At 37.0% G+C, this 27,607-nt stretch overlaps 1 protein-coding gene across 5 annotated transcripts in view; it reads right to left on the bottom strand.

Annotated features, from left to right (window-relative positions):
• The window catches only part of ZCCHC4 (zinc finger CCHC-type containing 4), a 61,869-nt gene that overhangs the window by 23,564 nt on the left and 10,698 nt on the right, over positions 1-27,607 (bottom strand). For 4 of the 5 annotated variants that reach the window (XR_009220949.1, XR_009220948.1, XM_058546826.1 and 1 more), the window contains exons 4-8: positions 24,370-24,645; positions 23,839-23,919; positions 14,550-14,622; positions 10,102-10,252; positions 8,173-8,273 (exon numbers count right to left, since the gene is read on the bottom strand). Coding sequence is in view for 3 of the 5 variants with exons in the window: in XM_058546826.1 (XP_058402809.1) it covers positions 8,173-8,273; positions 10,102-10,252; positions 14,550-14,622; positions 23,839-23,919; positions 24,370-24,645 (682 nt within the window). In the remaining 2 variants the exon portion in view is untranslated. Of the gene's footprint in view, positions 1-8,167; positions 8,274-10,101; positions 10,253-14,549; positions 14,623-23,838; positions 23,920-24,369; positions 24,646-27,607 lie in introns of all 5 variants that reach the window. The other variant, XM_058546828.1, reaches the window with a different exon arrangement.

Below are 27,607 nucleotides of genomic sequence, written 5' to 3'. Positions count from 1 at the left end.
TCCCACATACAGCAACTAGAAGGATCTACAACTATGATGTACAACTATCTACTGGGGCTTTGGGGAGAAAAAGGGAAAAAAAGGAGGGGATTGGCAATAGATGTTAGCTCAGAGCCGGTCTTCCTCAGCAAAAAAAGGAGGATTGGCATGGATGTTAGCTCAGCGCTGATCTTCCTCACACACACAAAAAGAATGTACAGAATTGATGACAATGGAAGAGAGGCCTTTAATAGGAGACTCCTAAGCTCTCTCTACGGCCCTGCCAATGCCTACTAGATTTACAGGTGAACAAATTCAGGAAGATTCAGCAGTGGGGAAAATAAAAGTACAGGATAAGGAGACCCAGTTACAAGGGACAGTGTGAAAAAAACCCTAGGGGGTTCTGGTCTGTGTAAAAGCTGGTGCAGGCTCACAGCTGGCCTCCACAGAAGTGTAATATCATACAAGCAAAGGACGAGGTTAGATCACATTTGAAGCGCTGCCTTCAGTCACTACATTTTAAGAGAGACATTGATAAAACCAGTTCATTTCTACTGAAAGCAAGGGGAATGAATAAGATTGATACTTTAACATACTGGGAGTGTTTATTCAGAAAAGAGAAGACTGGGAGGATCTGATAGCTATTTTATAACTGAAGGGGTGTCATGTGGAATAGAAATTAGACTTATCCTTCATTGCTTCGGAGAATAGAAGCAGGACCAATGGTTAGAAGTTAATAGGGAGCATATTTTATCTCAATATGAGAAAATTTTCTAACGATTAGAGCTATTAAATAAATTGAGTTGCCTTGTAAGGCTGTAGGACTTTGCTCACTGAAAGCACTCAAGTGAGGCTAGACGACTGCCTGTCATGAACTTAGTGGAGAGGATTATTACACTGGGAAGTGAGCTGACATTACCTCTATGTTTCTTTCCAACTTTAAAATTCTATGAATATATGTTACCTACTAGAAGCTAATACACAAAAGTGATTTTACTTCAAAATCACCTTAAAATAGTACCTTAAGTAGCTGTCTTTTAAAATGATTTAATTTATATTTTTTCCCTAATGCACTCCCCTATGTACTCAATAAATATATGGTGCCTTAATAAATTCAACAAAGATATTTTGAACCTTTACAAGTGTCATAAGAAAGAAAATTCTTCCCAAGAGAATCTTATGAAGATTTTCAAATGATGGAAAAGAGTATCTTAGAAAGATTTCTAGTAAATAGAATATTCCATGCAATATAATAGATAGCAGATGGAAGAGAGGAAAAAAAGAACAATTTCTTTATGGTTACCCAAGGAGTCAGAGAATGTATGTGTCAGGAAGGTGGTTGATTGCTTGATTTTGCATAACCTAATTGAGATTATTATTATTTTTAAATGTGGGTTTGTTGTACTAATTAACTATAAACATATGGTATGTAAAATGCATGCTGCTAGGGTAAATTAATGTACCTCTAACATACATCCATATTTCATAGCTTCATCCACACAAATAAACCTCCTATGGAAGTGCTGTAAAGAAAACACAATTTTGCAAATTGCATATCACTATTGGTAGACCTGATACACCATTTTCCCATCATTATCCCTGACATTTCACTCACAATGATGATGAGAAGCATTTTCAAATAGAAAATTTCTCCCATGGAACTGATTAATGTGATGAAGTACTGTATAGAAATGAGGGAAAGCACAAAACCTCTGCAATTCCTAACTTAATTTTATCTGTACGCAAATTTCTTCTGTAACACGCGACTGAAACTAGTTAAATGGAAACCAAGACATTCAAGTCAACTAACATTTATTTTGCACCTACTATGCACCAAGCATCAGGCCAGGAAACAAAGATGAAATAAAACAGAGTATATGTACTTTTGTAATTCCCTAAGGATTGTGTTCTATTTAATTTTAGTATATCCAAAAGATCCCAAGTGAATTAGTCAGCTCCATAACCAACATCAACCACAACAACATCTTTAAGTCATATTCTCCATATCCCATGGAACCTCTTATTTAAAGTTACTATATATATATGTGTGTGTGTGTGTTATTCCCCTTGTCACTCCAAACCCATTAAATGTTTTATGTTTATTATATATTGAGTTTTTATTCCAGTTGCCATCTTGTAATTTACAATCATTTATCAGAAATTCCTGTCAAAGTATCTTCATTTCTAGAATAAAAATCACATGATCACCTCAATAGATGCAGAGAAAGCATTTGACAAGATACAGCATCCATTTACGATAAAAACTCTGAATAAAATGGGTATAGAAGGAAAGTACCTCAACATAATAAAGACCATATATGACAAACCCACAGCTAATATCATCCTCAATGGTGAAAAACTGAAAGCTATCCCTCTAAGAACAGGAACCAGACAAGGATGCCCACTCTCACCACTCCTATTTAACATAGTACTGGAAGTCCTAGCCAGAGCAATCAGGCAAGAGAAAGAAATAAAAGGGATCCAAATTGGAAAGGAAGAAGTGAAACTGTCACTATTTGCAGATGACATGATTTTATATATAGAAAACCCTAAAGAATCCACCAGAAAACTTTTAGAAGTAATAAACAAATATGGTAAAGTTGCTGGATACAAAATCAACATACAAAAATCAGTTGCATTTCTATACACTAACAATGAAGTAGCAGAAAGAGAAATTAAGAATACAATCGCATTTACAATTACAACAAAAAGAATAAAATACCTAGGAATAAACTTAACCAAAGAGGTGAAAGAGCCGTGCACCGAAAACTATAAAACATTGCTGAAAGAAACTGAAGAAGACACAGAGAAATGGAAAGATATTCTGTGCTCTTGGATTGGAAGAATTAACATAGTTAAGATGTCCATACTTCCTAAAGCAATCTATAGATTCAATGCAATCCCTATCAAAGTTCCAACAACATTTTTCACAGAAATAGAACAAAGAATCCTAAAATTTATATGGAACAACAAAAGACCCCGAATAGCTAAAGGAATCCTGAGAAAAAAGAACAAAGCTGGAGGTATCACACTCCCTAACTTCAAAATATACTACAAAGCTATAGTAACCAAAACAGCATGGTACTGGCACAAAAACAGACACACAGATCAATGGAATAGAATCGAAAGCCCAGAAACAAACCCACACATCTAATCTTTGACAGCTAATCTTTGACAAAGGAGTCAAGAACATACAATGGAGAAAAGAAAGTCTCTTCAACAAATGGTGTTGGGAAAACTGGATAGCCACATGCAAAAAAATGAAAGTAGACCCTTACCTTACACCATACACAAAAATTAACTCCAAATGGATTAAAGAGTTGAATGTAAGACCTGAAACTATGAAACTTCTAGAAGAAAACATAGGCAGTACACTCTTCGACATCGGTCTTAGCAACATATTTTCAAGCACCATGTCTGACCAGGCAAGAGAAACAATAGAAAAAATAAACAAATGGGACTACATCAAACTAAAAAGCTTCTGCACAGCAAAGGAAACCATCAACAAAACGAAAAGACAACCTAACAATTGGGAGAAGATATTTGCAAACCATACATCTGATAAGGGCTTAATCTCCAAAATATATAAAGAACTCATGCATCTCAACAACAAAAAAACTAACAACCCAATTAAAAAATGGGCAAAAGACCTGAACAGACATTTCTCCAAAGAAGATATACAGATGGCCAACAGACACATGAAAAGATGTTCAAAATCATTAACTATCAGGGAAATGCAAATCAAAACTACAATGAGATATCACCTCACGCCCGTCAGAATGGCTATAATTAACAAGACAGGAAACAACATATGTTGGAGAGGATGTGGAGAGAAGGGAACTCTCATACACTGCTGGTGGGAGTGCAAACTGGTGCAGCCACTATGGAAAACAGTACAGAGATTCCTCAAAAAATCAAGGATAGAACTACCATATGATCCAGCTATTCCACTGCTGGGTATTTATCCAAAGAACTTGAAAACACCAATTTGTAAAGGTACATGCACCCCTGTGTTCATTGCAGCGTTATTCACAATAGCCAAGACTTGGAAGCAACCTAAGTGCCCATCAAGGGACGAATGGATAAAGAAGATGTGGTATATATACACAATGCAATACTACTCAGCCATAAGAAACGATGAAATCCAGCCATTTGTGACAACATGGATGGACATTTCGGGTATTGTGCAAAGCGAAATAAGTCAGAGGGAGAAGGTCAAATACCGTATGATTTCCTTCATTAAGTAGTAGATAATAACAACAATAAACAAAGACATAGAGACAGAGATTGGATTGGTGGTTACCAAAGGGGAAGGGGGGGGGGTGAAAGGGATAATTCGGCACATGTGTGTGGTGATGGGTTGTAATTAGTATATGGGTGGTGAACGTGATGTAATCTATGCAGAAATAGAAGTATTATGATGTACACCTGAAATTTATACAATGTTATAAACCAATGTTACTGCAATAAATAAAAAATTTTAAAAAAAAAACCTCAGAAGTGGGGTTCAGGCCAAGTTTAACAAATCCAAGAGAGCAGAAAAGCAGACATCCGGTTTATAGTTAAAATCAGAGGCTTAACTGATATAATATTACAGAGTTCTATTTATTTTATTTTATTTTAATAGAAACAATGCACAAAAAAAAAGTATCTTCATTTCTGAACATGAAACTAGCCTCGAAAAAGTTTCTGTACAAGATGATTTAAAAAAAGACAGCTTTAAAAAAAAGCAGAGCTCTACTTTTAACAATCCAGACAAATGTCCCAGATTAAGTAGAAACAAGAGATCATAGCATGTTCAAGGTGGAAAGGAACTGAGATGATTTAGTTCAGAGATGGTTAATACAGGAACTGAATGCCACCACTCCCTGACCCTGACCCTGAGGCAGACATCGCTAATCAATCACACACCTTTCTGCCACTGAACCTCATAGTCTCAACAAATGCTCCAGAAAGTCACTAACAATTTATCAAGCTCAGCACTAAATGTGAAACTTATCTGCCATCCCTTTTCTGGTTCAATCATTTTATTTTATAGGGAAGGAAACAGAGACCTGGAAAGATAAAGTGACTTCCGCCAAGATTAACTAGCCTCTAAAAGGCAGTGCGAGGACTCAAACTTCTTCTGACTCTAAATCAGAATTTCTTTTCATTATCACATCCTTCCTTTCTAAACTTCTCTTAATAAAACTCTTGGTTTTCTAGGTCTCTGCTAACTATTTTTGTCTGTACTCATCAAGTGCTTTATCACTGAAGAGTCTACATAATTTGTATTTTATGAAGATCTGCAGCATTTCCACCTTCCTCTTACCTGAAAAGTATTTCACAAAAAGAGATTTAGTGATTTTGGTTTTTTTACTGCATTGTGGTTTGGGGGCTTATAATCATCTTAGGCAATGTCAGAAAGAAGGCCTAATCAAGGTCTGAGGGAAAAGATCTGTAAGGAGGAAAGCAGACTTGCAAATTTTTCATTTGATGAAGGTGCTAATATAAAAGAAAAAAAAAATACCATGAAATGAAGTTAAAGTAACAGAAGAAAGAAAAAGGCTCAGAAAGGATAATAATAGGTCCAGAGAAATTAAAAAAAAAAATAGCAGAAAAATCATCAAAGGGGAAGTACAACAAATAAGGTTAATAAATACACTAGGAGATACAGCCAAATCAGTTTCTCCAACTGAGCATGTAATGGGCAGTAGTGTTCTTATCTTTAGTAGGAGTCATAAAAACAAAGGTTTCTTTTGTTTTATAGATTTTATTCTAATTTTTCTTTTCAAAGGTTGGCTTTCTCTTTATTGAAAAGACTGCTTTTCACCCTGTCTGATACACATGACCTAATTAGAACCTTTTTTCACCAATACTGTGAATTGTATAATTATTTTCAATAAGCTTGGGCTTTGGAACTATTTCTCAAAACTAAAACTCCAATATTTCTCAACGTTCTTTCCTAGTAACACAGGCTGTCTAAACAAACAACAATTGGTTACTCCACGTTAATCTCTCTCATCTGCTTTATTCTGGATCTGCCTTCCTCTGCCTCCTCACCATTTCAAACTCTTGTCCACAGTGAAAACTCATCTCTCTAAACATGGATGAAACAGTTTTCTGAGGGATCTTGTGTTTTGCAATTTTAATGTCTCAGATACTGTACAACAAAAGGACCTGAAGAAGAGTTTTACCCCCACCCTGGGACCATCTGAATGATGACAACATAGCGATGGTTACGACAATGCTGATAGCAATAACCTTGACTCTACATTTGCTGTGTGTCAAGGCCTCGGCTAAGCCTTTTTAATGTATTATCTCATATAATTCTTAAAACCTTATGAGTTATATATATTATTACTATGCTCATTTAACAGGTAAGATGAGCTTCAGAGAGTTAAATAAAACGTGTAGACCTAGCTAGTGAGTGGCAGAACCAGGATTAAAACTCAGTTCCTTTTCGACTCCAGAGTTCATGCTCTTTTTCATTCAATTATTGATTCAACGGTATAGAGCACCTACCATGTGCCAAGCATTGCACTAGGTAATTATTCACTGTCGAGCACAGCAGGTGCTCCTCCACACCCACACTTGTTGACTTAGTTAACATCTTTAGGATATGTCAGCTCTCTCTGCACCACAAATGTAATACTAGAAGCATCCCTCTGACAAGACACAGAAAACTGGTGCCCTGAAGAGGAAAGTAAACCAGCTTTGAGAATTATGATGTGGATTCTGCCCAAAGCAGAGCTCAAGAAGTCAAAGTTAAAATGGCTTGTGCTACATACTTTGGAAAGGAACTTGTTAATATGGTTCAACAGCGATAAAAATGTCCATTAAATTTGGTAACATAATTTCTGGAAGTCTATTTTAGTTTTGGGAATTTATTTTAAAGAAGTTATGTAAAATATGGAAAAATGATATGAATAAAAGATGTTTATGGCAGTGTTATTTATAGTACCTTAAAGGTGGAAGCAACCTGGAAGTCCAAAAAGAAGAAAATGATAACATAGCCTGTTAATGAAATGATTTAAAGTTCTTAAAAGCATAAAGATTATGTAGGTACATTTAAAAATGTACACTTATATAAGACACTGTGTAAGAAAGTAAAATTCAAATTCATCTGCCATGATTACAAATATGTAAAAGTGTTTTTAAAAAAGACTGGAAGTGAATACTTCAAAATTATAATATTGCTGTTTGAAGTGGAATCACAGGTAGGGTCTGTCCTCTCATTTTTGGTAACACTGTCTCTTTCAGAATTTCTAAATAATTTTCATAATGGTATATGCCTTCCAGATTGGAAAGATTAGAACCAAGTGCTGGTTTGGAACAACTAGTGAAGACATTTACAGTTCTAGGGCTGAAAAGCCTTAATCAGAGGCTAGTCAACTGCTCAGAAAACTCAAATAGAAAAATATAATTACAAAAGAGGAAGTAGTGCCCACTTGGTGACCACACATAGTGATGGTGACAATGGAGTTAACTTCAGAACCCAAGGAAATGAATACAGGAAAGTCGACATTAAAGCAGAAAAATGAGTTGAGGGGCAGAGTGGAGCTACGGTGGCCACTGGTGTCTATGGTCATCGAAAGCAGGTTCCCGGGGCCTTGGGCAGAGATGTGAAGGTGGTCTAGTCAATTCTACCCTGAATCAGCACACTCACACTCACAAACAGACCTCAGCAGCTCTGCTTCTGTGACACCCCACAACCTTGGGCACACGTCTCCTTAGAGCTCCTGGCATCCTCTGAGTGGCACAATAAAGTGTACATGGCATTCCACTGACCAGAAAAAGTGATTTACTTCTCTACAACCTCTGAACAGAGAAAACCCACGTTCATAATGATGATCCTGGGATGCTGTGAAATCTGGTGATTTTAAAACATTAGATCAGTTGGTCTAAGACCTAGCTGCACATCAGAATCACCTGGGAAGCCTAGTAAAATATTTTTTTTCTTGAGATTTTACCCTCTGATTTTGATTTAGTAGTTTTATTTTGGTACTCAAGAATCTATATTTTTAACAAGCACCCTACAGATTACGGACATTTAGGAACCACTGGTAAGCTACATATGGTATAATTTTAGTGTTTAATACAGCTTATATAGTATTTTCACTTACTTAAATAAATGGATGGTCTTATCAGAATATTTATTTAAGCAGAATATCCATTCCCCAACCATGCCAGAAAACAGAATATTTACTATACCTGGTAATCCAGCATGCAGAAGCTTGGAAAAAACTGACAAATTCGGGATTCAAAAAAATAGGGGAAAATCCAGAAAATGGGTAGTTCTTTGTGACTGTTATCTAATGGATCACAAAAAAGGGGAAAGAAAACAAGAAACTGATATTAAAGAAAAAATAAAACAGATATCTAAAACTGGAAATGGTAACGGGACAAAATGAAATCATTCAATACACTCAAATCGTATAAAAAGAGAAAATGTTTACCAGAGTGCCATTTATAACTTGACCTTTCCCAAAGTCAATGGAAACTTTTATATCTTTTATAGCTAAAAGTTCTTTTATATCTAAACACAGCTACAAAGGGTATGTAAAAGTAATCCTTACATGCATATCACTAACTACAGTCTAGGTAAAGGCAAAGATATTACCAAAAAAGTGGGCAATAAAAAAGAAGCATCACTTTGAAGCACAAAGGTAGTCGTGATGCGGTGGAGGGAACCCTGGACTAGAAGGCAGAGCCTTAGATCTGATCCTAGCTCAGCCACAGCTCATTACGTCCATTTTCAGAGATGAAGCAATCGTTTCTGAATCATGGAAGATTCTTACAAATAACTCTAGGAGAGGCAGGGGACGCAGCTATTATTTACAGAGCACCTAGTATAGGCTGCACACAATGCTAGGTACTTTTTATATATTATCTCCTTACAATAACCCCTAGAGTTAGATATTAATAATCCCATTTTATAGATGGGGAAACTGAAGCCACAAGATTTAAGGAACTTGTTCAAGTTCATGCAGCTAATAAATGGCAGAACTGGAATTGAAGCCCACAAAGCTCTTCCTGCTTCCCCAATAACACTGACTTTATCCACGCTGATAAGTGAACTTACGAACTGAAAATAAGTGGAATACTTAACACTATGAGACATGTTTTAGATTTGGTTTGCATTCTGTCCTCAAAGCACAGTGTCTATGTAGCACAGTTAATGGAGAAGCTTGATCACAAATTCCTGACACTCTTACAGTTTATTAACTTGCAAGCTGGAAATTAAAAAAGGAATGTACCAACTAAAGAGATAATTATACAAAATACTTTAAAGTCCTAAGCCACTTTTTTTTTTTTTTTTGGTGAGGAAGATCAACCCTGAGCTAACATCTGTTGCCAATCCTCCTCTTTTTGCTGCGGAAGACTGGCCCTGGGTTACCGTGCCCATCTTCCTCTACTTTATATGGGACACCACCACAGCATGGCTTGACAAGCAGTGTATGGTGTGCGCCCCGGATCTGAACCTGCGAACCCGGGGCAGCCGAAGCAGAGAGCATGAACTTAACCACTACGCCACCAGGCCGGCCCCCTAAGCCACTTTAAACAGAACAATAACCCCCAGCCATTAACCCACCTCTATCTGTGTGGGCATCTATGTGCCACTAATAACCACGGTTAGGCTAGTGGATGTCCAATCTTCCCACTCAAATTTTCGCACAATTTAGAGTTCTGGGCCAGATGCTGGGTGCACTCTTAGAATTCTGGGCAAGACTTCAGAAACATGGAATATAAGGTCCAGGAGGGCAAAGATATGTGTCTGTCTTGTTCACTACCCTATTTCTAGCAAGTAAACGGTACCTGGGACATAGTGGACACTCAGTAAATATTTATTGAACAAATGACAACAGTTCACTGCTATTCTTCATAATGTCTTCTTATGCCTACCACAAACAAATGTTTTACCTATGAGCCATTTTAAAAACACATGATTAGGCTAATACAAAGTGTATCATGATAATGAAGTCTGCCACATCATCAAATAAGCCTATTGTTAAAAAAAAGAAAGGAACCTAAGACATGTATATTTTATCAGTGCTCTGATTCACTGAGCTCTGCTAATATTTGACAGAAAGCAGATACATAGATACGTGTTTACTTTGCAGTAAGTAATAAACTACACACCTTGGCTTTGACCTTCTTTCCACATAGCAATTAACTTCTTGAATGTAATAGCCAGAGGTTCAACCAAGCCACCAAAAGGAGGATCTGTCACCATAATGACTCCTTCACCTTTATCTTCCTGTAAAAATGTTCTGCATACTTCAAGGGCAGCCTGGAACAAATAAAAATTCATTTTTAAATTAGGACTATAGGACCGAAACTTCACCCATCCTGCCACCCCAGAGTCCCTCAGTGACATCCTGAAGCCTCTCTCACTCAGCCCCCGTAAGATGTTATCTTTGTGTTCCTTAAGAAGCAGGTTTTTTAAATTGCAAATTCAAACACCATCACTATCAGAGGACTACACATTTCAAATGGTTAAATTAACTAAATTTAGTAACCTAAAAGAGAGAAACTCATTACCCATGAAGACTATCTAAAATGCTATATTCAATTCACCAAACAGAAGCAGGGACTGCTCTAAACACTGGAGACACAAAGACGAATAAGAGATTTTTTTTCCTATCTGCTTTGTCCCCTGCCATGAGTTCAGTTTAATAAGAGCTACAAATTACCAGTTAAACATGCACATGTTTTTGAGTACCAGGTAAATGACAGACATGTTTGAACATGCACAGTAAGTAAATAAATGAAAGATCACAAATAACAAAGCTTATCCAGGCCATGACATCATGCTATTAACACCTTTTCCCAATAAATTGATTGAAGTGTTTTTAATAATTGCAAAGTAAACATTAACCACTGTCTAGGATATTTATCATTTTTTGCTTTGGGAGAAGTTAATAAGAGATATACCTATAATACTAACTAGTCTACTGACTTTGTAGTAGTTTTCAAGTATTCATCTATAAAAGCAAATCAACACTTACAGTATACAAAATGGCATAAGATTTTAAAGTTTAATGGCATTTTAAACTTTAATAAACCTACATGTACTTTACAATAAAATATATATTGTTCTAGGGGCCAGCCCAGCGGCACAGTGGTTAAGTGCGCGTGCTCCGCTGTGGCGGCCCAGGCTTCGCAGGTTCGGATCCCAGGCGCGCACTGACGCGCCACTTGTCAAGCCACGCTGTGGTGGCGTCCCATATGAAGTAGAGGAAGATGGGCACGGATGTTAGCCCAGGGCCAATCTTCCTCAGCAAAAAAGAGGAGGGTTGGCCTCGGATGTTAGCTCAGGGCTGATCTTCCTTACACACACACAAAAAATATATATATATATAGTTCTAATACTAAATCAATTTAGAAGACCCAACTGATGAGAGGAAAATCCACAACATCCTAATCGCTTTTCCCCAAGAGAGTCTTTATTAACTTCCTACTGGAAGTCCTACAACAAAAGGATGGTGTGTCAAGAAAGTTAATCATTTTTCAAGTACTGCCTGGCACTTTCTTAACCTGCCTACACGAACAAGGACTTAAAGTACCGATGATGTTACTGAAAAGCTTTCAAATTCTTTTTTTTTTTTCCTTTGTGAGGAAGATCAGCCCTGAGCTAACATCTGATGCCAATCTTCCTCTTTCTTCTGAGGAAGACTGGCCCTGAGCTAACATCGTGCCCATCTTCCTTTACTTTATATGGGACGCCACCACAGCATGGCTTGACAAGTGGTGCGTCGGTGCGTGCCCGGATCCGAACCAGCGAACCCCGGGCCACCGAAGCCGAGTACGTGCACTTAACCGCTTACGCCACTAGGCCGGCCCTGAAAAGCTTTCAAGTTCTTTAAAGTTAAAAGTAGAAAAAAGAAAAATAAGTAAACTATGCCTAAAATCAACTAGATTAAAAAAACATTAAAGAATCTTTCCAGGTAAGGATCAATGGTGTAACGTCCCATCATGAGTTGCTGAGGGTCCTAATGTTGACCACCTATGGAAAACAGATGCTCAATTATGCCACCAATGTTGACAGTGACAACTCTTTTCTTCATCTCAGTTATCACTAAAAAAGTGCTTGGCATTTTAAATAGCCATCCTCTGCATATTTTAACCCTCTTTACCATTAAGGTATATGACATTTTTTATTACCTGAAAGACCGTATTATTTGCTCCGAGAAAATTCTGTGCAGGGAACTCCTGCTCTTTAATCCAGTGGACTGCAAAGTGCTTACGTGCAGTGGCAGAGCTTATAGCCTCTACGTACCCCCTACACCTCCACAGACACCGAGCAGACGCTTAAATACTTATTGATTGATTAGTAGATAGTAAATCTCTACTGAAAACCTTGATTCAGGAAGTAGGTAGGAAAAGGGTAGAAAGTAAAATCATTAAAACAATAGTTTTCTGTAGATCAGTCTCTACAGCTGCAGTGCTGCTTAGAGGCTGCTCCTAAAATACAGAGAAAGGAAAGCCTGAGCTGGACAACGGTTTTCTTCTGAGAAAGAAAAAGCAGAGCTCAGTCTTGGCAGCTTTTTCCAACTGTTATTTTAGAAACTTATAAGGTAATTCTATAAACTTTCAGTAAATGTCACATAGAATTTCTTAGAAAAAGGCTAATTGCATGTTACTTTCTTAAAATATATAAAATTGCTAGCCAACTGTTAGGTATTTAAATGTAATTTTACTCTTGCCATTGTTTTTCAAAATAAAAAGCAAAATCATGGTATGGTATTAAAAACAAATAAACAAACCAACCCCTGACCCACTAGAGCAGCATCAAGCAGTAATATAAACTCAGTTACTTCCTGACTAGCATGTCGCTAGCCCTGACTACACCCCTGAACTCAAGGCCACATGGTTTCAAGAGGCCATACTGGACACCTTCACATCAATACCCCACCAGCCCCACAACATTTCCAAACTTCCCACCCTCTGTTTAGAAGAATGAAATACAAATCCAAGCCACCACCAAGTCATCTTTGACTTCTCCCCTGGTACGCTTATCCCCAAGTCTTTCTGTTTCATCCATTAAATACCTACAGAATCCACTTCTTTCCTCTTTTTCCCACTGCCACTGTCCTAGCTGAGAAGTCCCTCATTATCTATTGTCAAGTGATTTTTCAATTCCTCGCTCTCCTTCATGCTCATCTAATTATTTCTCAAATCCTAGTGATCATCAACCACATAAGACCTTTGGGAAACTGTGAAATACGTCTAATTCTAACTGCTACTTATTTCAATACTTGGTTTTCAGGGCTATCACAGCTGAAAAATATATATCCCAATGCTAAATTGATTCTGATGGAAGGAGTGCATCACTGGCTATACTTACTAAATCAGGAGACTCATTTTTCAATCCCAACCAACAATCTAGAATTCGTTTTCATTTCCTGAATGCTTAGTTTTTTAGTCTTGCCTGGTTTTCATTCTATCATTAGCTAATATCTTAAAGCACAATATATACTTAAGCATGGTTCACAATTTTTAAAAAATTGATATATACACATATACGTATGGATACACTTCAAGTAGTCTTGATAATTTCAAAACGTTTTTGGCCAACCTCCTGTCAGGTGTGATTACTTGGCTGGTTATAGTTTTTGTTTTATAATAGGACTGACAAAGAGCTCAAACTAGGACTATCAGTATCAGCTTGGCTAGGTTGTTTATTCACAGCGACATTATTAACATCATATTGAAAGAAGCTTTTTTTTAAGCCACTACCTTTTTTTTTTACGACTATTTTTTAGAGCAGTTTTAGGTTCACAGGAAAATTGAGAGGAAGGTACAGAGACATCCCACATGGCCCCTGCTCCCACACATGGATAGTCTTCCCCATTATCAACATTCCCCACCAGCGTGGACACTTGTTACAAATGATGACCACACATTGACAAGTCATTGTCACTCTGACTCAGAGTCCACAGTTTACATTAGGGTTCACTCTTGACACTGTGTATTTTTTAAGGATTAGTTTAATAAAACCATAAAATCCCTTAACTGGGACATAAAATTTATCAGAGAGACAGACACCAAACAACTAACCACAGAATTATTTAGCTACAGCATCATAAATCTACAAAGGAGAACTTAACCTTGCCTGGTGGCGAGGGGAGGCTGGAGAAAGAGACTTGGAACAGAGCTCTGAAGGATGAGATGAAGTTAAGAAGGCAAAGAGAGAGCAGAGACAGAGGGAACAGCATGGGCAAAAGACCCCGTGGCGGAAAGGCCGGTTTGAGATGAAAGTCGTGTGCCCTGAACACAAACAGCAAAGCAGGAACAGGGAGAGGAGAGGCTGGAGAGTGCCAGGGCTCAGATCACAGAGCCACGTGCGCCTTGGTAAGAAAGTGGGTCTTATCCAAAAAGCAGTGAAAAGTCACAAAAAGGGAACAACATGATCACTTCTAGATGCTCAATATACACTCAATGAATCAACAAAAATAAATATTAATAGATGGTGGAACAGTCACAATTTGATCTTGAGGGACTTTCGCGAACAATAATGAAAGAGGTACACTGGAATCTGTTCTTCCACAATAAGAGGAAAAAGAAATAATGAACATAATTCTTACCTTTCCATCAAAGAAGTGATGGTTAAACATGTTATAATGGCAAAAGCTATCTTCCATATAAAACTGTGAATACCTGTAAAATAATTTGTTTATTATTGGAGTTACTTGTCCAGCCACAGCTACACAATAAATAAATATAAACTAAATTTTAAAACTATGAAATCACACCTTTAATAAAATCAATTTCATGATTCTTTAGTTTTTTGAAATAAAAAATATTTTCGCAAAACCTCAGGGAGTTGGTATAAGTCGACAAATAACAGACTTAAATTATGTTCCCAAGTTTAAAAAGCCAGCGGCAAAACTACGGAATACTCATATATAAAATACACATGTTCCTATGGACCAGAAGATCATACATAAACAATCAGGTTACTGATTAGATTATTATGCAATTTAAGCTTGAGATGGGTTGGCAATTAAAATACACCTCTCGGGGCCAGCCCAGTGGCGCAAGCAGTTAAGTGCGCGCGCCCCACTGCGGCGGCCCGGGGTTCGCCAGTTCGGATCCCAGGCGTGCGCCGACGCACCGCTTGGCAAGCCATGCTGTGGCGGCGTCCCATATAAAGTAGAGGAAGATGGGCACGGATGTTAGCCCAGGGCCAGTCTTCCTCAGCAAAAAAAGAGGAGGATTGGCAGATGTTAGCACAGGGCTGATCTCCGCACACACACACACACACAAAAAAAGTAAAAAAAATAAAATATACCTCTCATAGTTAATAACTTTAACAAAAATCCTGAATCAACATTTCTGTTCAACAGCTATTAATTATTTTCTTCTGTGGTTAACCAAAAAAATTATTTAATACAGCTTTTCTTGTCTATTGCAGATTAACTTAATAAAATATGCTTCTTAATATATAAGAAAAAGAAGTATGTGCATTTCATACTTAATTAGTGCCAGGAAAGAGGGATATTTACTTATTGATTGAGTCATTTTATTCTTGTAACATACTACTTTAAAATGCAATCAGTAATGATCAAGAGTACCAGCTTTCAGTATTAACATTTTATAAATTTTTTTTTTTTTTTTTTTTTTTTTTTTTTGTGAGGAGATCAGCCCTGTGCTAACATCCGCCAATCCTCCTCTTTTTTTGCCGAGGAAGACGGCCCTGGGCTAACATCCGTGCCCATCCTCCTCCACTTTATATGGGACGCCGCCACAGCATGGCTTGCCAAAGCAGTGCGTCGGTGCGCGCCCGGGATCCGAACCAGCGAACCCCGGGGCCGCCGCAGCGGAGCGCGCACACCCAACCGCTGGCGCCACCGGGCCGGCCCCAACATTTTATAAATTTTTGCTAATTTACTAGGCAAAATTCATACCACTTTATGGTTTAAATTTGTATTTATTTGATTTCTTACAAGACTGAGATTTCTTTATTCCTTAATTGTATTTGTACTCTGTCTCTATGTTTTCCTCATTTATATGTATGGGTCTTAATGTCTTCCTTGTTGATTTCTCAGTTTTTCGTATATTATCGAAACTTCTTTGTTATCGCAATAGGATTCTGAACGTCAATAATTTTGTTACAAACAATTTACATATGAACCACACCACCCTTGTATGGAATTCATAACCTAGTGAAAAGACTGGAAAAAATCAGAGACACATCCTTACTTCCACCACTTCTTTACCCAAATCATGAGAGCAACGCGTCTTTGCTTCCGCATCTACTCTCAGTTCTCCATTACCGCCTGTAACTGAGTCACCATCCCCAGTTTATCCTCTTCCCATTACACTGTGATTAGCAGTACAGGCTCTCTAGTCAGATGGTCTGGTCTCACACTTATTAGTTGTGTAACCTTATTAAGCTATTTAATCTATGTGAGCCTCAATTTACTCATTTACAAAACGGGAAAAATAATAGTTTCTACTCCATAGGACTTGGTAAGAATAAATGAGACAACGTATGTAAAGTACTTAATACCATGCCAGCTACACAGCATATACTGAAATGTTAGGTATCATTATTTTAATAAATATAAGCTATAAAGATTTATGTCTTAATGTCCCTAATATTAGGGAGTTATGTTTACGTCTAACCAAAATTTCTCCTCCTATAATCTAAGCCCATATCTTGTTGTGTGGAGATGGAGAACAGCTGTTCGCCATTCTCAGTACAAGATCCCTTAATATCATTTAGGATACTCTTCATAAATCTGATTCCATAAAAAATAAATTTGCACTGAAAAAGTAAACAACAGGTTTGGATAACTGAAAAGTATTTAAACTATATATCGTAACCCAATGAACATTCCAAAAACTGTGAGGCAATGTCAATGACCATTAATAAACAAATGTCTTCTTCCTATTTACCTCATATTTATCTCAATGCTAGTACAGTTGTGGGTCAACTATCATTTGAGGTTTTCTTGTCTCTCACATTGCTTTGGGAGTGTGAGCAAAGGAAAATACAATCCCTTTTTAAATATATTTCTACTCCCTCTCCTTTTTTTTATTGCTTCATGAAGACACAATAGTCATCTTTAAAAACTAACAAAGAAAATTTTATTTATATAAAATTCAGCACAGCACACTTATCCAAAACATTTTGGGCAGCAGTGGGCAGAGGCAGAGAGAAAAAAGCCAAGATTTCAGCTCTAAGTTTCCATCAAATACAAACAAGGAAGCATAACTATTCATATTTTAAATTATGAAAAATCACTCAACATTACCCTCTTAAAATGAAATTGGCCACAAAGAATTATTCTCTCCATTGAATAAGGCAAACAAAACCAATCAGAAATGCATGCACTTGAAAACTGCTCAAAAGGACAGTCATTTAATTTGGCCATCCATTCTCTTTAAATGAGAGTCAGTTACCAAGAGTGACACATGCTCTACATACAGGAAATGTAATCAAGAGCTGAATAAAATTAGTTCATGAAATGAATCTAAGAAATTCATTTCTTTTATATAACTTTATTTGGATGATAGTTTGCCAAATAGAGTTTCACATCTTTCGTGCTAAAATTAGAGCATATAGAAATCCATCCTAGCAAATGTTAACTTCATATCTGAGATCCCCTGAAAAGGATATTTATAGCACATCCACATAGAACTCTGGGCTTGAAGCAGTTCTCTTGCAGCCTGGAAGACCTTTCATAGGAAACAGCAAACCAAAGTAAAAGTGCCAAAACTAACAATTCACTGCTACTCTATACCACACAGGAATGTTTTCCTGATTTAATCTGCAGTCCCTGTGAGAAATCTGAACCAACCACACACTCCACCATACTGTAAGTACAGGCAACAGACTGAGTTCTTCTGGCTACTGATGTGTTTCAAAAACCAGCTCTCTCTCAACGCCCACCGTTGACCTTTTACAGAACTGACTCAGAGCGGTACAGTACGGTAGAGTACGGTATCAAAGACACTAAGCTAGGAGATCCCTACTACAACACCTTCGGCTTCTGTTTGCAACACACACAGAGGTTTATAGACATGAAAAGAAAAAAGTATCAATGCATTCCATAAGTTATAAAATAACTTTATCCGCATCCCCTACTCTCTACAGGAAATTACAACCCCAGGATCAAGAAAAGTAAAACTACAAAGGCATGGCATTTAAGGCAAAAGATTTAAGGGCCACATAAATCTTTCAAATTAAAAGTAAATCAGGTATGATGAAAAGAGTTCTGGAGAGTGGTTGCACAATAATGTGAAAGTACTTACTACTGTACTGTACACTTAAAAATGGTTAACATGGTAAATTTTATACTATATATATTTTATCACAATTTTTTTAAAAAGGAAATCAGGGCACTAGCAATTAACAATACAAAATGAAATTAAAGAAACAATTTAATTTCTAATAGCAACAAAAATAATAAAATATTTAGGAATAAATTTAACTAAAGAAGTGCAAGACTTGTACACTGAAAACTATAAACACTTAAAGAAATTAAAGAAGACCTCAACAAATGGAAAGAAATCTCATGTTCATGGACTGGAAGACTTAATATTAAGATGGAAATACTCTCCAAATTGACCTACAAATTCAATGTAATCTTTATAAAAATCTCAGCTGGCTTTTTTGTAGAAGCTGACAAGCTAATCCTAAAATTCTTATGGAAATGCAAAGAAACCACAATAGCCAAAACAATCTTGAAATATAATTAAAGTTGAAAGACTCACACTTCCTAATTTCAAAACTTACTACAAAGCAACAGTAATCAAGATTGCATGGGACTGGCATAAGGACAGACAAAGATCAATGGAATAGAATTAAGAGTCCAAAAATAAACCCATACATTTATGGTCATTTGGTTTTCAGTAAGGTACCAAGACAATTCAATGAGAAAATAATTGTTTTAACAAATGATGCTGAGGCTAGCCACATGCAAAAGACTGAAGTTAGACCCCTACCTCACACCATATATAAAAATTAACTCAAAATAGATCAAAGACCTAAATGTAAGAGCTAAAATTATAAAATTCTTAGAAGAAAACCTAGGTGTAAATATTCATACCTTGGATATATTGGATATACCTTGGCAATAGTTTCTTAGATATGACACCTAAAACACAAGCAACCAAAGAAAAAAGAAAAAAATTGGACTTCATCAAAAGTGAAAAGACAATCCACAGAATGGGAGAAAATATTTGTAAATCATATATCTGATAAGGGTCTGGTATCCAGAATATATTAAGAACTCTTTCAATTCAACAATAAAAAGACAAATAACCAATTAAAAATGGGCAAAAGATTGAATAAACATATCTCCAAAAAGATAAACAAATCACCCATAAGCACATGAAAAGATGCTCAACATCATTAGCCATCAATAAAATGCAAAACAATACCACAATGAGATACCACATCAAAAAGACAGACAATAACAAGTGTTAGTAAGGATGTGGAGAAACTGGAACTCTCATACATTGCTGGTGGAAATGTAAAATGGTGCAGTCACCTTGGAAAACAGTTTGGCAGCTCCTCAGAAAGTTAAACATAGAGTTACCATATGACCCAGCAATTCCACTCCTAAGGTAGAGACCTGTGATGGGCTGAATTATGTCCCCTCCAAAATTCATCTGTTGAAGCCCTAACCCCCAGTATCTCAGAATGTGACTGTATTTGAAGGTGGGGCCTCTAAAGAGGTGATTAAGTTAAAATGAGGTCATTACGGTGGACCCTAATGCAATACAACTCATGTCCTTATACAAAGAGGAAATTTAAACACACAAAGAGTCACCAGGGGTGTGCACACACAGAGGAAAGACCATGTGAGGACACAGTGAGAAGGCACGCTAAGGAGAGAGGACTCAGAAGAAAGAAAACCGACTGACCCCTTGATCTTGGACTTCTAGCCTCCAAAACTGTGAGAAAATAAATTTCTGTTGTTTAAGCCACACAGTCTGTGTCATTTTGTTATGGCAGCCCTAGCAAGCTAATACAATACTCAAGAGATATGAAAACATATGTTCACACAAAAACTTATACACAAATGTTCATAGCAGTATTATTCATAATAGCCAAAAAGTGGAAGAAACTGAAATGTCCATCAACTGATGAATAGATAAACAAAATTTGGTATATCTATACAATGGAGTATTATTCAGCCATAAAAAGAATGAAATACTGATACATGTTACACCATGGATGAACTTTGAAAATATCATGCTAGGTGAAGAAGCCAGACACTAAGGCCGTACATTTTATGATTCCATTTGTATGAAATATCCATAATAGGCAAATCCATAGAGACTGAAAGTAGATTAATGGTGGCCAAGGGCTAGGGGGAGGGGGCAATGAGGAGAGACTGCTTATTGGGAGAGTGTTTCTTTCCAAGGTGATAGAAATGTTCTGGAATTAGACAGTGGTGATGGTTGCACAACCACATGATTAATACTAAAAACCACTGTTTTATGTATGTGAAATATATCTCAATTTAAAAAAATATGCCTGAAATACAGCAAGCGGAAAAAAAGACTATATATTACGATTCTACTTTTTAAAATGTTTATATGCATAAAAAAAGTCAAAAAGCCAAAATCCAGAATGCTCTGGGTGATAGAATTAAAGATCATGTTTCCTGAAAAAGGAAAAAAATAAATAAACCAGGGATCCTTGGAATTCAAACAAGTTCTTTAAGATGAAACACTGTGATTTTTTCTGGTTTCTTTGTGTATAAACAATTCCAGCACAAATAACTTGGAAAAAACTTATGTCTAATGAAATCAGAATCATTGTACAATTTTTCACGTAATTTCAAAGAACTTGGAAAGACAACACTGTACCACTTTCACTGAAGTAAAAGTGCCAAAGGTAGGAATTTGAGTGCTGCTGACAACTGAGATATACTGTCCTGAATAATTCAGCTGTGGAGATCTGACTGTTTCTGTCTCTGCAGCACCTGCAGGCCCCTCCGCCAAACACCCGTTTCCTATGGAGAACCTACTGCACGTGGTTGACCAGAGGCTGGCCAGAGCACCCTATCTGCCAGGCCACAGTGATGGTTCTGGAATGGGCACGTGACCCCAGCCAAGCCAAGCAGAGTCCTCCCTGGAGCTTTACTACTGGGTGCTCAGGAAAGATTGCCTCTTTCCACTGGGCAGTTAAGCTGAAAGTATATAAGCTTAAAGCTGCTGCCCATCCAAGTCCCTGCAGCATGAAGGCAGCTATCTGTAGAATAAAGCCAACACACAGAGAAAGAGAATAAGAGGTGGAGAGACAAAGACGGAGCCCCAACAACACTGGTGAGGCCCAGGATCTCGACTGTACTAAAGCCTGCTTATCCCAGACTCCAGTACTGTGCACCAATAAATTGTCTTTGACATAAATGGATTTCCACGACCCCAGTGAAAGATTCCTGACTAATATGAGTACCTTATTCTAAATATATGAATAACCTGGAAACCAGTTATTCTCATCTGAAAACCTTTGTGGGACAAGGCAGGGGGATAGATAAAGGAAGGGCGAAATAGAAGCATGATGAGAGAGAAATGGGCTATGTAAGAAAAGCTTACATACACTTTCAAAAGCAAAGTTCTTTCCAGAGGCTAAATTAATTTTTGGAGCCAGACTGACTAGGTTTGAATCCTGACTTGGCCATTTATATAAAGTGTAACTTTGGTCAAGTTATTTAACCTCTTTGTACCTCAGTTTTCTCATTTGGAAAACGAGGACAATAAGAGCATCTATCTCATAGGGCTATTGTGAGGGCCAAACAAGTGAGAACATGGTTTGACAATGGCAAGCACTCAATAAATACCAATTATTGTTAATATTGTTATTATAAGAACCCAAAAGTTAAACTTCTACCTTTAAAATAATATATTTATAATAATTTATTTTTTATTTTTATTTTTTTGTGAGGAAGATGAGCCCTGAGCTAACATCCGTGCCCATCTTCCTCCACTTTTATGTGGGACGCCGCCACAGCATGGCCTGACAAGCGGTGCGTCGGTGCGCACCTGGGATCCGAACCCGGCCGCCAGCAGCAGAGCGCACGCACTTAACCGCTAAGCCACCGGGCCAGCCCCTATAATAATTTAACAGTAATACTTCAGGAAAGGAACGTGGTATTTAAAAAAGGAAATTGATATATCCATACAATGGAATACTGTACAACCATAAAAAGAATGAAGCTGTTATATGGTATATGGATGAACCTTAAAACCATTATGCTACATGAAAGAAGCCACACACAAAGGTCACATATTGTATGATTTCATCTATAGAAAACATCCAGAATAGACAAATCCATGGAAACAGAAAGCAGATCAGTGGTTGTCAGAGGAAATGAGCACAGCGTTTCTTTTTAGTGTGATGGAAATGTTCTAGAATTAAGACAGTGGTGATAGTTGCAAAACATAGTGAATATACCCCAAACCACTGAAATATATACTTCAAAATGGTAAATTTTAAGTGAATTATATCTCATTTAAAAAAAAGAAATTGAGTTTATCTTTAAGAAGCCTGTATTATCACTTATGGAATTCTGTTTTGCTGAGGATCACTCATGTCAAGCAGATATTAGTAAACTGTGCTAGTCCTGTTAATAAAGGATGAGTAGTTACAGAAAATGTGGATTATTTCTAAGAAACTGAGATGCTTTAAGTCAGACAACCTAAAGTTGACTTGGAAATCTAAAGAAACATAAATTATAAATACTATACTTTTTATTGTGACTATTTCACTTTAAAAATCTGTCTGCCTTGTTTTTAGAAAGAAAAAGCATATGTAATTTCATGGATTCTCTCCCACCAATGTTGGAATATTGGCTAAATAGACTCTATAAGATTACATAAAAAGAAACACAATGCCTGATTCCTTCAATATGTTCAAGAACATGTAAAAGATACTAAGAACATGTGTCTTATAGACTCACTATGAACTCCTGGAATTCAAACGATTATAGAAACTAGGAAGTTTTTCAAATTTACAGAATCACAGAGAGTGTAGATGGACATATTTGCCATGCTGTGTTATAAATCAAAGGTCTGTATCTTCTAAATTACCACCAGAGGGGAGATTCAAGGTGTGGGCCTCTGTCTGTCTCACCTCCGTTTGTCTCAACGCATCAGATGCCATTTAATTCTGACTATCTCTCACAAAGCTCATCTGTTTGCTAATCCTCTGCCTTGGAACCTGTCTGTTCACTAGTTGGCACTCCCTTCACTTTAGGGCTATGTCCCGTAAAAGACAATCTATACAGCATTTGGTAAAATATGAAACAAATTCCTTATCACACGTAAAACATCACGATGAAACAAAATCCTGGAGGAAGGTCAGAATTATGTTTGAAAAATATGCATAGAGAAGAAATTTCATTCAGTAGGAATTTATCTCTAAATTATAAGCCAAAGACAACTAGACACATTCAGAGAGAAAATTTAGGAAGCACACCAGCAAAAACAGAAATCAACTGCCTCCCTGTCTGAAATATGGAAGATTACATGTTGAATTTATATAACTAAAAAGGTGCTTTATAACCAATTACTACCTCTAAATGTTAATTAAAGGCTTGTAACAGGTAACATACAATTAAGAAGAGAAAAACATTAAAAAGAAAAGGAGACGGGCCGGCCCCGTGGCTTAGCGGTTAAGTGCTCGCACTCCGCTGCTGGCGGCCTGGGTTCAGATCCCGGGCGCACCCTGATGCACCACTTCTCCAGCCATGCTGAGGCCGCGTCCCACGTACAGCAACTAGAAGGATGTGCAGCTATGACATACAACTATCTACTGGGGCTTTGGGGGAAAAAAAATAAATAAAATTATAACAAAAAAAAAAAGAAAAGGAGACAATGAAGGAGAATAAATATTATACTTTGTAAACCTACCGAAAATCAATATCCAACAAAAGGCTTTTAATGTTAGACTTCTTGTCACCTGATGCTTTCAACCTGATCAGCTCATGCAACCTAAGGCAATTAGTAAAAGCAAATTTAATAAGAAATTACAAATGCCATAGACAATAAGCCAACAAACAAAAAACCCCATCAATGTTCTCCCGATATTTCTCATATTTCAGTGAAACACTGAAGAGAATTTGGCAGATATAACCAAGGTCTCAGTTTTGCAAATATTTTTAAAAGAGTAGAACTTATCTGAAACAGAGAGGTCTAAAATGATAAACAATTTAGGAATAAAATCAGAAAGAATCTCCTATCATATATCAGAAATGTATACAGATTCCTCTCAAATGGAATACAGATCACCAATTCCTTAAGAGAGGGGCCATGCTTTATATTTCCTTTGTATACTCACAGCTTCATGCTGAGCTCTGCACATAGTAAATAACTACTTGATAAATGTTTTTACAGTTTATATAGTGGTGATGGGAGAAGTTTTTAAAAAATCATATGACATACCTTGGTGTTCCAACACATAGTACTCTTCTGAATCCAAGGGTAGAAAGTAGGTCTACCAAGAACTGACAGCTCCTATCAGCAAACAAATACTGGGCATTTGTCTTCTTGTTTTCCAGTGGATACAGGAGTTGACTGGGCCTTTTTAACTGGGTGATGGAAATATCACCCACCACCGGATGCTCACCATGCTTCTCCCAGTCGTCTGGTAAGAGCAACTGCTGACACCTTTGACAAAACTTTCTCTGAGACAAGGGCAACTCAATAAACTTCAAGTACCTTCAAGGCAGAAAAAAACACAAAGGAATATATTTTAGGTTTGTTGTTTGAAAGACAATTAATTTTTGCTATTTTTAGTATCCAAAAAGCATTACTATTTCCTAAAGAATACTGCATAAAGAAGCAAAGATAAGAAAAATCTGTGGCATGGTGGCTGGAATTGATGTCTGGCTGCATACCTACAAAGTGTAAAAGAATCAGCAATTTCACAAGAATTGAGATACTCCAATTTAGTCAGTGAATGAAGATCAATATCCATTTAAAATGTGAATATAATATATTACTCAAACAACTTAGTAGTAATGGAGACCACTATCATGTTTAAATTTATTGATAAATCCATGTGTTCTAACTTTCAAGTGTTAAACAGTCTGGCTCAGTATAACAGTCATTTTAAGATGAGAAATTAAAATCATTCTTCAAGTTCTTATGGCATACTTAGCAAGAAAAATTACCTCCTAAAAGAAAAAATGTTCCTACAAAGTCCCTCTATTCTTAGGAGTACTTATGGAGGCAGTTCTGAGAAGCTCACCCCCAAAACAGCAAGACAATACCCCAAAGCCTGAAAAAAAACTAAATTGGATATCCCACTACATTAAAGTCCTCCTTATAGTACCTGATTTCAAAGTCACCACTTTGGGGTTTTTTTTCTGTTTTCATTTTATTAGAGATGATTAAAGAAAGAAAATAAATCATGGTTAGTATGTTTTAAAAACATACCAGCTACAAAATCACAGTAAAAAAACAAAAGAAAAATAATCTTATTTATTTTTATTTATTCTGACCCGCTCACAGCGGGTCAGAAATGTCTAAATGCAAATACATCAAATAGTGCACTGAAGGATTCTTATTACGTTAGATAAGAGTCATGCGATTTCAGTCGAACTAAACTCTGGAATTGTACTGTAAAAACTGTGAACTTCACATAGAATCAAAGTGGGTTTTAAAACTTTTTATATCCAAGCACAGTTTCACTTCAAAGCACCCAAGGCAGTGACAAATAGATAGTCTGAATGGCTACAGCAAGAAATAAGCTTATCGTGCCAATAATTTAAATGTTTCTATTTCTTTGATAACTGTTCATCTGACAGCTTTATCTATGACTGGAAAGAAAAAAGAGAGCAATATTAGAAGAAACTTTTATCGTAATTCAAAGTAAGAATATCAGTAGAGAAAAGGGCCCCTCAGACTTCAAATGCAAGTGGAAAAAACCAGCACTCTTCAGCAACAGAAACACTGAATTACTACTATGACCTTTCATTATTAAATGTTAAGTATTGAAGACTTCCACATCCAGCCATGATAGAGTAACAGAAACCAGATTTACCACTCTGGCCCTCAAAAATTTTTTAAACAGACAAAGTATATGAAACCACAGTTTTAAGATTGGAAAACTGGAAGACTGAACAGTGAATGGTAAGAGAAGGGAACAGATGAGTGAGTGGTACAACTGCCCAGCTTACTGCCCGTGGAGAGCTGGCAGCACAGAGATGGAGAACCCAAACAGAGCTCAATGAGTTGATGAGGCAGAGTTGAGAATTCGTGGAGGCTGGGGCAGCTAAAATTCACAGGCAGAGGACTGGAGAATATATGTGGAGTACACGGAGCAGAAAGCAGTGCTCCACGATTGCTATGACTCCCCTCAAGTCTTTAGTTGAGCACTGATCAGCACACACGTGAAAAAACTACAGCGAGGGAGAGAACCACTGGAAAGGAGCAGGCGGAACAATCGCTGGATAGACACACAGGGCACAGAATGGTTGTCTACCAACAAGCCAGAGAGAGAAACCTCATAAACACAACCATAGACAGAGTGCGCAGAAGGGTAATGTCTCAGGAGTGGGGAGAAATTAGCCCCACCCCAAAGGCTGCTCTGATCCAGCCCAAAAGCTTCAAGATAAGCCTTCAAAGGCAAGGGACTACAAACCTTTTCTGTAAAGGATCACACAGCAAATATTTTTAGCCTAGTAGGCCATCTGATCTCTCTGTCACCACTTACTCTGTCAGCACAGAAGCAACCACAAACCAAACGTAAATGAATAGGCATGGCCAGATTTGGCCTGCAGACTGTAGTTTGCCAAATCCTGCTCAAGAGTATCAAACTACAGCCAAAGAGCTTAACTGTGTCCCAGAACAAAGTTCAAAATATGTAAAGGAATAAAAAATATCCAGTACAAAACAAGGTAAAATTGACACTGCCAGCAATAAATCAAATATTACCAGGCATACAAAGAAACAGGAAAACATGACCCATGATTAGGAAAAAAAAGAAAATCAATCGATTCAAATCGACTCAGAAATGACCGAGATGATACAATCAGTAGACCTAAACATTAAAGCCATTTATTATAACTATATTGCATATGTTCAAGAAGGTAGAGAAAAGCACGAGCCTATTAAGTAAAAACATTGAAAATATTAAAAAGACCCAAATTAAACCTATAAAGATTTTTAAAAAATTGTCTGAGATGAAAAACACCCTAGTTGGGCTTAACAGCAGTTTAGATACTACAGAAAAAAAGACTGGTGACATGAAGGTACAGCCTTAGAAATTATCCAAAATGAAACACTGACAGGCCTAACTACATGAAAATGGATCCCCCAAAAGGAGTGGGCAGAAAAAATTTTGAGAAAATAATGGCTGAAATTTTCCAAAATTGCATCAAAAGATCCAAGAAGCCAGAGAATCCCAAAAGCACAAGAAACATGAAGAAAACTACAAGATGCATCATAATGAAATTATTCAAAACCAGTGAAAAAGAGAAAATCTTAAAAGAGACCAGAGGAAAAAAGACATGTACAGAGGAACAAAGATAAGAATATCAGATTTCTCACTGGAAACAATGCAAAAAAGAAGACAGTGGAGCAATACCAATTCTATACAAATTCTTCCAGAACACTGAAGAGGAAGTACAGCTCCCAATCTATTTCATTAGGCCAGCATTACCCCAATACCAAAACC

Source organism: Diceros bicornis, chromosome 8 (genome assembly GCF_020826845.1).
Source record: "Diceros bicornis minor isolate mBicDic1 chromosome 8, mDicBic1.mat.cur, whole genome shotgun sequence".
NCBI classification, from domain to species: domain Eukaryota; kingdom Metazoa; phylum Chordata; class Mammalia; order Perissodactyla; family Rhinocerotidae; genus Diceros; species Diceros bicornis.
The sequence above is the reverse complement of the archived record's forward strand: the minus strand, read 5'-3'. Positions and strand labels throughout refer to the sequence as shown.